General features: G+C 39.6%; 1 protein-coding gene across 1 annotated transcript; it reads right to left on the reverse strand.

The window, feature by feature from the left end:
* Positions 1-9,052: 9,052 nt before the first annotated feature.
* On the reverse strand, positions 9,053-12,087 carry LOC145494510 (uncharacterized). Its single transcript, XM_081473997.1, has 5 exons — positions 11,641-12,087; positions 11,140-11,247; positions 10,189-10,314; positions 9,973-10,074; positions 9,053-9,542 (listed from the first exon to the last, which is right to left on the reverse strand). Exons 1-5 carry the CDS (start codon positions 11,807-11,809, stop codon positions 9,286-9,288), a joined length of 762 nt encoding a protein of 253 aa, XP_081330123.1. The 5' UTR covers positions 11,810-12,087; the 3' UTR covers positions 9,053-9,285.
* Positions 12,088-14,136: the final 2,049 nt, after the last annotated feature.

The following is a 14,136-nucleotide window of genomic DNA, read 5'->3' on the forward strand; positions in this document are numbered from 1 at the left end:
CAGATTGTAAAAAGTGGGAAATATGAAGTTTTTTGTGTCTCTAGGTTTCTAATTTGGCGCCAAAAATGGGTCGCCAGCCTCCGGCATCTCGCTCGTTGTTCGTCGAGTGTCGCCAGGTAGGATAATAGTTGTGTTATTCTGAACAAAATGTACTGTTCCTCGTCAAGTTGAAACCGGAATTCTCAAGTTAACTATTAAAAGAGCTCAAAACAACTTTAGCATTGTCTTTAGTTTAGGTAGATGCGAAGAAAAAGACTGTTATCATGCCGTTTCAGTAGGACAGCTCGGTTTTGACTGCCGCTCGTATTGCGGGCGCAGCCGCCGTATGCCAGGAAGTGATATCATCAAAATAACTTAATGAACGAGTCGACACCGTATGAATACAAGGCCGATACACGAAACACAAAGAAAGGCGATGAACTTCTTTCTTCCTTCGACAACAGCAAACGTAGATACCGCAGAAGCTTCATAATTAGCGACAAGTTTTGGTTTAAGTTTGGTTGACTTTTGGTCTCCAACTTCTTTATCTGGAGACGCTGGTTCACTGACACCTTCATAGCGCGTTTGTTCCAGTGACTCATTAGGCATTGAACTCCCTAAATCTGGAATTTGAAGAAAAAGTAATGATATGGATACTGCTAATGGCAATGCAATGGCAATGGCAATGCAATGGCAGTGGCAATAGCAATGCAATGGCAATGGCAACGGTTAAGGTAACGATACCGAAAACGGAAACAGTAACGATAACGGTAACGTCAACAATCACGGAAACAGTAACGATAAAGGTAACGTTAGCGATGACGATAAAAGTAATGATTTTAACAGAAGAAAGAGCAAGAAGCAGGAAAACTGCACATCTCTTCCTATCATACCTTCCTTCCCGTTGTCTTCCTCAGGTCGCTGTTCATTCAAAGGCGGCAGTGGGTCAAATTTTTCGAGGGCTTTTTTGACGATGCGCTTGAAATATTTCCCCAATGGTTTTCCAACTTCTCGACGTAATTCTGCAAAAAAAAAAATGATCTGCCGTAAATATGGGAGCCTTTTTATCTAGAAGTATTTTCTACAAGTTCTTGAGTATGCTTGTGGCTTCAATCATGGTAAGAACCTCATCATTACCGTGAAGTTAACCTTATCAAGAGAGCATGAAGGGTAATCCTTGACGCTTTCCTGTAAGACCTCTTATAGGCCTTATTCCGAAGTTTGGGAAGCAGGGTTGGCGCAGTGGTGGGTGCGCTCGCCTCCCACCAATCTGGCCGGGGTTTGATTCCGGCCCCGTGCCACACGTGGGTTGAGTTTGTTGTTGGTTCTCGCCTTGCTACGAGGGTTTTTCTCCGATTGATCTCCAGTTTTCCACCTTCCACAAGATCAACATCTCCAAATTCCAATTTGACCAGGATGATAGAGGACCCCAAGAGATTATGAGGACCCGAATGAAAACCAGTTAAGGCTGATGTGGCTTCCTCTCTAAATATCGCAACTTACTTTTATTTATTTAATCAATTCAAGTTATTGATAGATAACTATCAGTTCCTTAAATCCCAGGAGGGTCTGAAAATAGCCAATCCTGTGATTTTGCTGACGTGAACATACTAAGGAGCTTTACACGCAATTTCATCCTTCACAAGGAAATCTTCTATTTTTTTTCCTTCCTATACGACAAGTAGAAGGGCAAACAGACCAGAAATGATTACAGCTTCTTTGTCATCCCACATGCATTACACACCGAGGCGCATTCCTCGAGTTTGACTAATGTTCTCTGGACACTTACAATAGTTTAACATTGAATTTAAGAATATAAAAGCAGAAACCGACACAACGTAGGATGATTTTTTTGAAGGTATACGATATTTCAGCTGGCCAAACCAACCTTCTTCGGGTACAATGAGAATTTTACATTGGGATGTGTTTTTATGTAGCATATTTTCGTAATACCGGAAATACGTAAAACTAATTGACAGTGTAAAATTAAAGATAAGCATACAGTAAAATAAAATAATAAAAGAACATAATAAAAGGAAACAATTAACATGTGACACCGAAATGCCTTTCAGAACAAGACTCAACTCCCGACTCTACCGCGGTGAAAATGTATTACTCACCAAAATACTGAAACCGCTGACTTTAACGACAAAGACCACTTCCCATGTACCCGTCTCACTTGTAGATAAGTCACCACCCAACCCCCCTATCCCTCTCCCCCAACATGCTTATCTATTAAGTCGAGTCCCCTGAGGAGTGTTGACAACCTTACCCCCAAGACGCCCTTTGGCAATCGCTCCAAGTCTTTTCGCTTCTTTTTTGATGTCTTCTCTGACTGAGAGCTTAATCTTGAGCTTCAATTTGCAGAAGGTTGATGCATTCACTGGTTAAAGAAAAGGATTTTAAAATCTTTAGTAAAATATCAAACGTTACAACGACCGAAAATAAACTCAACTCGTTTTTAAGGGCTCGCGGAAATTCCTCACCCGAAAAAACTGATCAGCAGATAAAGATTTCATTCGAAATATTATTGAGCCCGCAATGCAGACGTATTTTAGCAGAATGGCTCAGCGGTATTTCTCCGGGAAATGTTTGGCCGCCATTTTGACTTTTTGGAGTAGAAGAAGGTTGTGGTGAGTAAGAAATTCTACCAAGGGGGTGAGCAGTAGGCGAGAAGAATGAGGAGTGCAGTCGTATTTTACCGGAAGCTCATTATTTCTTCGCGAAATGCTTGGCTGCCAAATCCTGCCGGAAGGTTCCACCGGGACCAAACGAGCGGAAGTGGATGGTGGTTGGGGCAATTTTCTGAGGCATGAAATATTTTCTCACCTTTAGGTTGTGAATTGTTGTTGTTGTTTTTTTTGGGGGGGGGGGTGGGTAAAAGCTTGCTTTTTTTTGGTGGGCAATAATTTTTTCAGTAAATTCAAACACAGGACCCGGATAGTAGTAAGCATTTTGCTCGATTTTTTTCCCATGGTTCACCTTGCACGATTTTTCAGTCGTTTTCGCTCTGCAAGAATTTTTTTTTTTTAGGAAATTGTCCAACCCCCCCCCCCCCTTGAAATGCAGATAAGACGCCTGCACTTGAGGCTAAAAATAGTTCCTAGCTTTCAAATCTTTATCTAGAAGTTTTAAATCAGTTTCTCTATGACAGCGTCAACTAAGAAAATAATTGTCTTTTCATAGCTCGCGCGCGTATGTCGAAAACAGAGACACGCAAAAATAGCTGACCTTAACCTGGACCTGAACCGGTCAAACCAGTTAGGGAACGCATGAAGGCTTTGTGTTTACTTCCTGTTGTTCCGTTTCTATGACGCTAATTAACATATCTATAAATTACCATTACATCATCTATCAATAAAAAATTCACCAACGCATGCGCGGTCAGTTCCTTGTACACTAGAGGATTACGCTGTTGACATTTACCTTCAGGGAGAGAGAGCACCAAGGAAAGAGTGCCGTCAATTTCCTTTTCCTTTGCTTGCACTTCCTCGCAAACTAGAAGATTTAAAGACTGAAAGCAATAAGTCATGGGGTCTTGTGCGTTACATGGCGTAAAGAGGACAACTGAATAAAACATCTACTTGGAAATAACTCGTACAAAATTCTAGGGTCTAGATTGAAGACAGAATTTTGGCCACATTTTCCATCTAAATTATATTCTAGTAATGAAATGAAAAGCAGCAGAAAAAATGCCATCTGATGTTGTTTTCTTTTTGCCTTTTTTTTTTCGCTTAAATGTTCTCTTTTTTATCGCCAGTAACCCTTTAAATTATTTAATTACGGTTATTACATTTTTTAATTAAACATTGATGAATTAATACAGTTGACACAAACTATAGTAAGTGAAATGTGGCGCTGTTGTGTTTATTTTCCAGCTCCTGAATTCATTCAGCATTTTTATTTTTCCACGACATTTCTCGACGTCGTGTAAGGTTGTGTCCTGAGAAAACGGTCAAATGACAGCAAACTGAGATATACCTGAATGCTACTCCTTCTCCGTTCCTTCTTATCCTCGACCGAGTTCGACGTTCGCCGGAATCTCAAAACATCGAATCTCTGAAGTTAACGTCAACATTCTGATAACACGGTCCTCGAATTCTCAGCAAATCTGAACAAGTTTTTAATCTGAGAGCCTTTAAAAATTCGTGTATTTGGCCTACTGGAATGAACACGGAAGGCTAAACCTTAGCTCAGCTGTCAAAATCTAGCTCGATACGGCCGATACGGCCGATAACTGACTGTTTACAGCCACTAAAACTCACCGCAGCAATTGATGTCGCCGTGAAAGAATTCAAACAGTCCCTCCCGTCCGCGAAACTTCTTTACTGCGTGCACAAAGTACCAGAAAGCATGAGGATCTTTCGTCGATATCACCGTCACTAACTCGGCCACCATCAGTTCCGAGGTGGGAAACAGATGGGGGTTGGATATTCTCTCGTAGTCAGCCAGATCACAGATGTCAAAATTTCTGAGGTAGATGAGAATTTTCTTCACATCGTGAACTTGCAGCGAACTCTGGAAGCGAAGTAACTCTGTGTCGGGGCCACTGCTAACGAGCGTCTTGTATCTCGAAACCGCTGGATGCTCCAGCTGCGCTGCAGAGTTTCTAAACTCCAGAAAGTTAACACACTGCTCGAGCTCGAAATGACGATTTGGCAACAAATAAGATTCGGCCATGTTCAGCGGAGAAATTGTGACAGAACAAGAGCTCCCAATTAAATGGCACAAAACGTTGTAAATAAAAGTTACTTCACCGACTCCAAGGGCTAATACCGGCGACACAATCGATATTTACTAACTTGAAGAACCCTCTTTGACAAGGAGTTCAACGATGTGTTTGCGGGTTGTTGACATCTGTATGCTTTTATTGTTCACGTTTCATCAATTCAGGGGCGTGAAAACACTAAAACCCCTCAACCATGAGGTAATCAACAAAACACGCTCCAAGCTTTGTTCCGGGTCTGTTCCGTTAAAGAGATCAGGGGGGACACTACTACATACGTGTCAGGGGTGTGGTGCGCGTATTTTAATACCGGGTTCAGAGTAAGAAGACACGGCCTAGTAGGCTAACAGTTTTTGGCTCATTTTGTTGCTACTGTGGGTGCTAGAAAAGAATAACACATTCAAACTTGCAATATGAAAAGCTTCTGCTAGGAGTAAAACCTTCCAAGAGTCCTTCCTATACGCCCAAGTGTGACACCTCCGTGTTTCTGATTTCATGCTTAATGCCTCGCAACTTTCACGAAGACTTTGTTTGATCGAAAACGGCTTATGCTACGATTCAGCGTGTTAATTCTGTTATCTGTGAAAAGAAAAACACCGAATTTGTGAACTATTTATAACACAGGAAATACCAAAAACTCTTGTAAGTATATTAACAAATTCTGCGGTCGAAGTTCATTGTACTATAGTTCAGTTATGTGTGGGAGAGTCATTACAACGCTTCACAGACTAAAAGGCAGTACAATGACTAGTCTTTTACTTAGTCGTCCTATTAGCAAAGAAAGCCTTCCTTTGATACTTGGCCTACAACTGAGGCAGTAGCCAATATTTCAAGGGGGAAAAAATCTAAATTTTGAAAAATATCAGGAAACAAACAGCACTGCTCCATAGCTTTCACTTGCTAGGTCACACAATAGACTTCAAAGACAAACAAAAGGTCTGGTTATGAAATTAAGAAGAACAGCCTAGAAACCTTTGAAATCTTCTTTTTGCTATCTGACGTACGAACAAAAAAACAATGATGTAACCATTGTGCTTGAAGTTTTCTCGTCCGTTATTTATATAGAGGAATTTCCCAGGAAGTCATCATTACTAATGATTATATTTGAAGAAAACTTTTGTTCAGCTATCGTATATCCTTTTTCAAAGCGCAATCCGAGTGTCTGACATAGAGAGAAAAACAAAGGTTTTACCTTTCGTTTGGAAATTATTTCCTCGTCCGTTATGTATACCGGGGGAATGGCCCAGGAAGTTAAAGCTTCTAATGATTCTATCATTTATTTGAAGAACATTTGCTTGTTTGCTTATTTCAAGTAGCTTCGACATAGTTATTATTTCCTTTATCAAAACGATTTCGAGTGTCATGCCACAGCTCTGTCGCGGCGCCTCAGAATTCCAAAGCCGCTGATCGGTGGATGTACTGGAAGGTCAAAATCACACCACAACTGAACGGGTAATCAGCTTATGACGTCACGTCACGCCACTCACGCTTCGGTGACCCTGCAAAAGCGCAGGCGTAATTCTACTAAAGTATCCTTTGTCTTGTTCAAATAATTTCTTCCGGCTCACTAAACTCCTGTAGTTGCATTGGCAAGCTCAAAAAGTTATCTTGTTTTCCTGGTATCCGAAAAACATACAGCTAAACTTCACTGTATTTGCATGAGCAAAGCACAAGAACAAGTTTATAATTTTAATTCTAAGACTGCCTCTGACTGGTGGATTTCATGGACCGTATAATCACTTCGTGGATGAAGTAGCAGCGATGGTGACGATAAAAAGAACCGCTACACAATTCCTTTGTATTCTAATAACTTAACGCTACTTCACGAGAAATTTTGCCAACAAACAAACACATTTTGGATTCTACTGGGAATTGTTCATTTTTCCAAGTTTGTGTTGGCTCGAACTGGCTTTACTAAGAAATTAACCGAGCAAAGCAAAACCAAATAAGATGGCAAGATAATAATTAAGAATATGGTCAAGATTCTTCATTCCCTCATAACGAAGTTTAATCAAAGAATGTTCAAAGTGAATTCCACTCCGAACAAACAAGATATTATTGTTTCAGGGTAGTTTAGAAGTCATGCCACAACAATTTCTAGACACCCCAGCATACAAACGATGTTGATTGGTCGATTGAGAAGGAGGTCGAAATCACACCACATCCGATAAGGAGTGATCACGAGTGGCGTGACGCCATGGGCTAATGACGACAAACAAATGGTGTGTCACACCAGTCACGCTATGTTGAACATGCCAAACTCAGTTGACATTGTTTTAATCCAAAAAGTTTACCCCAGAAGAACAAGAATTTGTCAAGAATCTTCAAGGAAAAGGTATTTAAACTTTACTCAAACTTTCTTGGGCTAGTTTATCTTAATAATACGAGTCTATTTGCAAGCAAGACGGTAATGAGAAAACCAAAATATCACCTAGGGTATGTCCCTTTGATGAACTAACAAATTCTTACAACAAACATTATAAGAAATGTACGGCAGTCAGTTAAGGGAATTAATATTTTGATCTGTGAAATCACTTGGTACCTGAGGCCTCAAGTGTCCCTTCCTCTTCATCCTACATGGATTCATTTTGCCGCCAAAAAAATTTTCAACTCTCAACGACGCAGTCGTATCAAACGTTTTCGCGAATGTATTCGAAACTTCCTGAGTGGTTTATTTTAGTGATGTACGCACGATTAATGGTACTCCCCGATTACATACAGTAGTGCTCCGGTAATACATGAATATTGAACGCAAGCTTTCCGTAAGCTACGCCTCTTCAAGCTTGCGTCTGATTGGTGGATCGAATCACACGTTAGATCACACCACTCGGCGGTTACAGCGTTGAGCTGTAATAAAGTCGCTAAAGGAGCTTAGTCACGATATTTTGAGATATTTTGGCCGCGTACAAAGTTACCTTTAAATTGAAGGAAACCTGAAAATAGTAGTTTACTAAGATAGAAAAACACCAAAGATATAATAATAAGCCACAAAGGAACGAGGATGGCTAAGGATGGAGAAGATTGACACGGATTACAAACGACGAACTTGAAAAATTTTGGGCAGACGTTTCAAGATGCATGCGCAAACCGTAACGTAGTTTCTTTAAGATATATTGCAACTAATGGAAGTTGTGCCAAACGTTTAGTGACTTTCATGTTGTGTCGCTGAAGTCAGCACGAGAAATCTTACCATTTGACTGATATTTTTATAGTTTTGGATCCGATCGCGAATTCCGGCGTACTGGCAACAGAGGACCGATTAACTTCAGGTGCGAGATGATTCTATACCATTTTCAGTGGAGTGTTTCAAATACGGTAATAATGTACGTTCGCTTTTGAAAGAGGTAAGAAACGTTTTCATCTGGTAACGTTTTTAAATGCTTAACTTTTTCATAACTCTCAAAAGCGATTTTCATCTGAGTTATCGTAAAGTGCATATATTTACGCTGTTCCAGAAATTATCCATAGTCCCCCCACAGAAGGGATGGAATTTTTCTGGGGAGTGAGGGGATCTGTAATACCGAAAAAGTTAAAGAAATGTATGAGGCTTGATTGGAATTTCCAGGAGTGTGGGGGTCTTATATACTGTGAATATTTTCATTCTATAAAGCTGGTTCTCAAGATATCTCCCTCCGTTCTTCCAATCGAGAGTTTCCTACTAATATTGTAATTAATACACCTTAACCTCAAACCGTAAAATTCAACCTTTTATTCTAAATTTTCAAGATGAGCGTGCATCTATTTTACTGGCTTGGTTTTTCAACTTACTGGTAAAGAAAACATATTTTCCGTCTCTGATTGGTTACAGTGCTCAGCTGTTCCAAGGCCATTGAAAAACTGTTCCATTACCATTACATAATCGTATACTGTATACAGTGGAGAACCACGATCATGAAATCATGACATCCTAGCGTTCTCCTCTAGGAGGCGCTATAATCTACAATAATGCTGCCAGAGCCGCAAATATCACTCTTTATATCATTCCATAGAAAATACAGCCAATCAGAAAACGTGAAAGCCTTTGTACAATGGGTGGTGCTACACCCAACCTTTCCATCATGGACCGCCCGAATGTCCCATTTATTGAGTTGTAAAATAGTTATGCAATGCTCTCTGTACAACGGAATATCCCACTTGTCACTCAGTGTATTTTGTTGGTATACACACCAGTCTGATGTCTTATTTACAGGTAATTATCTCCTTGAGAAGGTAAAAACAAAAAAAGGTAAACAAAGAGAAGATTTATCAAAAATAGAGCTTTTTGACTAAGTATAGTCTAACTACAAGAACATTGTAGCTACAGATAACCGCGTCTACACTAAGTAAACTTTCAGATGCCACGGATTCCTAGTTTTTTCCTTTCAATGTATCTACAAAAGAAGATAAAGGGATTATTTAACAGCTGCATGGTATAAATTAATACCACTTGTCTGAAATTATTTACAAAAAGTCTTAAAACTCATCAACAAAAACTGGAATAAATTCTCATTTGCAGAAGGCAGGACACAGATGACGGAGACTAGGAAGAAGAATCGTACAGGGAAAGATATCAAAAACCGAAAGGCTAGGGGAGCTGAATTTCAAAAAGTGATCAACATGATTAAAAAGTTGCAGTAAATAAACAGGAACAAAAAGGCAAACTCCGGAAGTGGATGGAAGGTAAACAGGGTGACCGCTGACAAGGCAGTAAACGCAGTTTTGTAGGCTCTTTTGCGCCTCGTTATCACGCTGAGCATCTGTTCTGACGCCGCTGTTGGCCAATCTTTGGTAGTGCTGACGTCATCCTTAACTCTCTTGGGTTCGCATGTGTCATCGGGAATGTTCCTTAAAGGTAAACCTAAGAAGGAAAAAGCTTTGATGATCAAAATCAACCTTGTTTGCTGGAGAAACGGTGGTGTCATGCATAGCTTTTGGGGCTGCGTCTCCCTCGTTCTGAATTTGAGTCTCGCCATGCAGTGTCCTTAGGCGGTAGCTTAATAAGTTTATCTATCAAAAAAAGATTAGTTACGAACTAAAAACGCTCTACCTGATGCAAACAATAGAACGTTTGGGAGAATTCAATCATTGACGAACTCCAACTCACATGGCCGGATTTCACAACTTTCCAAATCCTCCCAAACTTCCCCTTGCGTTTATATAGACCAATAATCAAGGTAAGAAGCCACCAGAATAAAACAAAACTAACAACATGTTATAACACGAATAATCCAAAACGAAAGCCAGCCAATCAGAGCGCTCGAAATGTGGTCATTAATAACGTTACACACCCTCAGCATCTCTGTAGTCCTCGTCCCCGGACTCTTCATCTTCGTCCAGAGGATAGCTGACGTGAGAGGCTCCTCTTGACCAACGTATCTTTCTTGTCGCATCTGTTTAAACAAATTAATTGAAAAATTAACGCACAGTTATGTCTACAATGAGTGACAGAAGTGTTGAGACAGTAAAATTCAATTTTCAATCCTTCTCAAAACTGTGTCACTCACTTTTCCGTGCACTTCTCTTCTCCTTCACGTTTTTCACTGCTGCCAAGGCTGATAAGTATTTTTCCTCTATAGTTTCCTTCACAGCTTTCTTTATGGCTGACAAAACTGGTACGTCACTCTCTAGATCTGTGCAAGGCGAAGATTAAAACTGTTATCTATCGACGACACAGCCGTAACGAAAAGTGATTTATATGAGACAGCTTTATTTTCTGTAACGATGAACCAAGTGAATTTCACTCATTACCAACAAATTAACTTCCTTTCGACTCAGTGACCTCATATGCTATTCCTAGATATTGACCATGAAAGCCATAAAACGTAATCACCGTGCACGAAACTTAAGAACCAATTAGAGAACGTGTTATATTATCAATATAATATTTAGAGAGAAAGGTACATCCCTCGGAGCAAGGAAAAGAACTAACCACAAACCTACAACATGTACCAGCCCGGAATCGAGTCCAAGCCCAGTTGGTGAGAGGCGAGCGCTCCTACCACTACACTGCTTCCGTTAATTAAATATGATATTGGATTTATAGCGGAGCACCATGGGTAGGAATTGTTGGTTAAACCATCAAGCCGAGAAAATTTTATTATCACGTCACCGTGTGAGCGAGCGAGCGTCCGCACACACTCTGGAGGCTGGAGAGGGAGGGGAGTCAGGGGTTTTCTTGGCGCGCGCGTACGTGATACTGGGCTTTTGGGCAGCCTGCGTTTTTCTGGCGGGAAATAGCATGAAAATCGCATTAACCATTTTGAAAGAGAGAGTTTTTTTTAGCGAAACGATTGTTTTCGAAAACAGATGTTTTCCATTTAAGAGAAAAACTCATTTCTGTTGTTATGTCAACAAATGATCGATAAAAAAGGGTGAAATAAATAACTGGGTAGCTCCGGGTTTAGGCTTGGGTAAATCTATATAATAATAATGTTTTTCTTGTGTGTGTTACACACCCTCCGTATCTGTGTAGTCCTTGTCACCAGGCTTTGTAGCTTCATCCAAACAGTGCTCGGCATGTTCACTATCCTCTGTGTCACATACAGTGTTTGAATTTGTGGCATCTAGGAAGTATGTAAATATAGAAAAACAGGAATCAAAAACTTGATTGCTATTTGAAGAAAGTTCTCTCGATTGCTGTACTTGTTTTTCTTCGTTTCTACCGCAATGTCCTAGTTTTACACAAACCACTATGCATTGATGGATGGAGAAAGGCGTTATGTGAAATGTTTTGCCAAAAAGCAAAAAAACACAAAGCGTGGGGTCGGGGCTGCAACCCAGACCTCTCTCTGTCAAATCGTTATCTATCGTTCGCACTTCCCAGCCTTGTTCCCAGGGTTTCTCGTCTTCCTTCTCCCTTTCTCGTTCTAGGCTCTAGGGGGTGAAAAGAAGCGAGGACCCTGGAAACGAGGTTGCCCACCTTCCTCACTAGAAAGCAGTGCCCATTTTCCACTCACCTTTCTTTTCACTACATCGTCCCTTCACTTTCTTCACTTTTTCTTTTGTTTCCTTGATCGTTTGCTTCAAAGCGTTCTTTAATGCAGACAACACCGTGACTTCATTCTCCAGACCTGCGAAAAATATTGACCAATCAAAAAGGGCCTGTTTTAATTCATTTATTACCATTTAATGTCTAATGTCTAGTTGATAACTGGCGAGAGAGAACAACAATGATAACAACAGTAATAGTGATGATAAAATTATGAATAAAGCCATAAGGATGGTCTGTAAAAAGGTTAGAACCCCGAACGAGACAAACCACCAATATTAAATATGAAACCTGCTGAAAATACATCATTAAAAGATAAAATAAAATAATTTCACAATGCCCACAAAAAATCTCTCCTACCAGTCTTAAAGCGCGCATATCCGGCAACATTTGAACCTCCAAATTAAAGGTAGTACGTTCCACATTTCAACGATTCTATTAAAATAACTACCGTTTAAATTTAATCGTTCTAGTGTAATTCTTTCTTTTTCGTACATGTATCAATGTGATGGATAAATCTTTAAACATTTTAAACAGAGCTAAGAACCCCAATTTAGAGGTTTTATCTAGCTTTCGTAAAATAAATTATAAATCTACAGATACCCATTCCTGAAGACTGTAGTTCATCGTCTTTCTCTTTTTGTCTAATTTCTCTGCACACTGCGGACGAAATGAATGGAGAATTAGTGAAAGACTGTCCAAAAATCCGCTTCTTTCTTGTTTCTTGAATACATTGCATTTAAAAATTACGTACTTCACTTGCGAGCTGAAGAGCTTGTCCAGAGCAAAGCTTACAGTAGCCGCAGTTCTTTTCCGAAGAGATTTAAGAGTGAATGCCTATAAAAATGGACCTAAATCGCCTATCAATGGCACAAGTCGAAAAATTGATTTCGGTTGTATTTCGTCCATAGATAGGTCCTAGAAAGAATAGAAACGGACTATAGTTAGTTTCTGCTAATGCAGCTTTTTTGGGGAGAAATTTGCGAAAAACGATTTCACCCCAATTGAGCTCAAAATCTACTTCCGGTTTTGCTGAATTTTCCGAATATTTGATCGCTTCGCACTCCGCAGAACAGCTACTTGAGAATCTTTCAATGGATTTTATATTCAGTTCAGGTCTTCATGGTATGACTGAGCCCGGAAAGAGATCAAACTGACACGCAAAATTTTACAATGTGTCGCAAGAGAATTATTGCATAAAAACATCGCCATATTTTTCTATGGGCTATAACTTTAAATACCATAAAAACACTTTCTACGGGTTAAATATACACCCACCTGTTAAGATATCGAAAAATATCTCTGGGCAAATGGTTTCAAGTCGCCGGCCTTGGCCTGTGTTTCTCATAGATTTTGCCCAAAATCCGCCGTTGGAATGTAAACAATTGTGTGACGCGGATAGCCACTCTCGATTAAATATTCGTTTCCAGCAATCCGATGAAAGCAATTTTTGAAACGTTGTGTGGATAAAATAATGGAAATTTTTTTGTTTGTGTTTTTTATTTAAGTTAGTATATATACATATATATATTTTTTCATTTGCATTGCAACACCCACGACATCCCCGATAAAGAACGTTACTACAGTACTCCGTGAAATGATTTTAACACTTGTTTATTTTATTGATTTCACTGATAACTTACAATATAGTGGCAGTTTTAAAGATACACTTAACCAATCCTCTATAGTTTATGGCAATTGAATCATTGACTGACAAATAAAGTCAAGTGGAAATACCATAAATTCTATAAACTACTAACTGCGTGACGGCATCTCAGCTCTTCTAGCTGTGTAGAAAATTTGTACCTATACAATATGCTCAAACTCAGCTGGAAAACCAGGAATTTCTTGAATTGAATTAGCCGAGGAAGAAATTGCGTTTAAGTTTCAATCATACTGGGAAAAAAATCCATCCTTTCTACTTTGGTTGTTTGATCAATTAACTGAAATTTGCAGATCATAACACTGGTGGACAAATAAACATTACAGTGGTCGATCTAGGACTAGGTCGGTTTACACTAAAGGAGTTTTTTTGGACTCGTAAAAGTTCCCGGATTCATCAATTTCAGAGTATTCGGATTATTAGGGGTTTACAGTGAAAGGATATTCAGATTCTTAACCGTTTATACACGACGATAACTCCGGGAACATTCATGATGGAATGGTTAACAAGCAGTTTGTTGCCTCGACAACGAGAAACAACATAGGCACGCAAGGCGTGCAAGAGTTATTTTTTTTGTGTGAAGTGTCGGAGATAGAAGCATTCATGGTACAGTGATGATTTGGTTAATTTGACAAGTTTTTATGGTTGCCATGTTACATCGGTTATAGTAAGATAGCTAAATAGTAAACCATAAAATGTTTGACTGAACAAACTACAGTAATCTGACACGTCTCCAGATTGATGTAGATGCCATCTTATTTCCTAACAGGAAATTTGATTCGTTCTTTGATACAACCCGCA

This window comes from Orbicella franksi, chromosome 8 (assembly GCF_964199315.1).
Source record: "Orbicella franksi chromosome 8, jaOrbFran1.1, whole genome shotgun sequence".
Taxonomy (NCBI): Eukaryota; Metazoa; Cnidaria; class Anthozoa; order Scleractinia; family Merulinidae; genus Orbicella; species Orbicella franksi.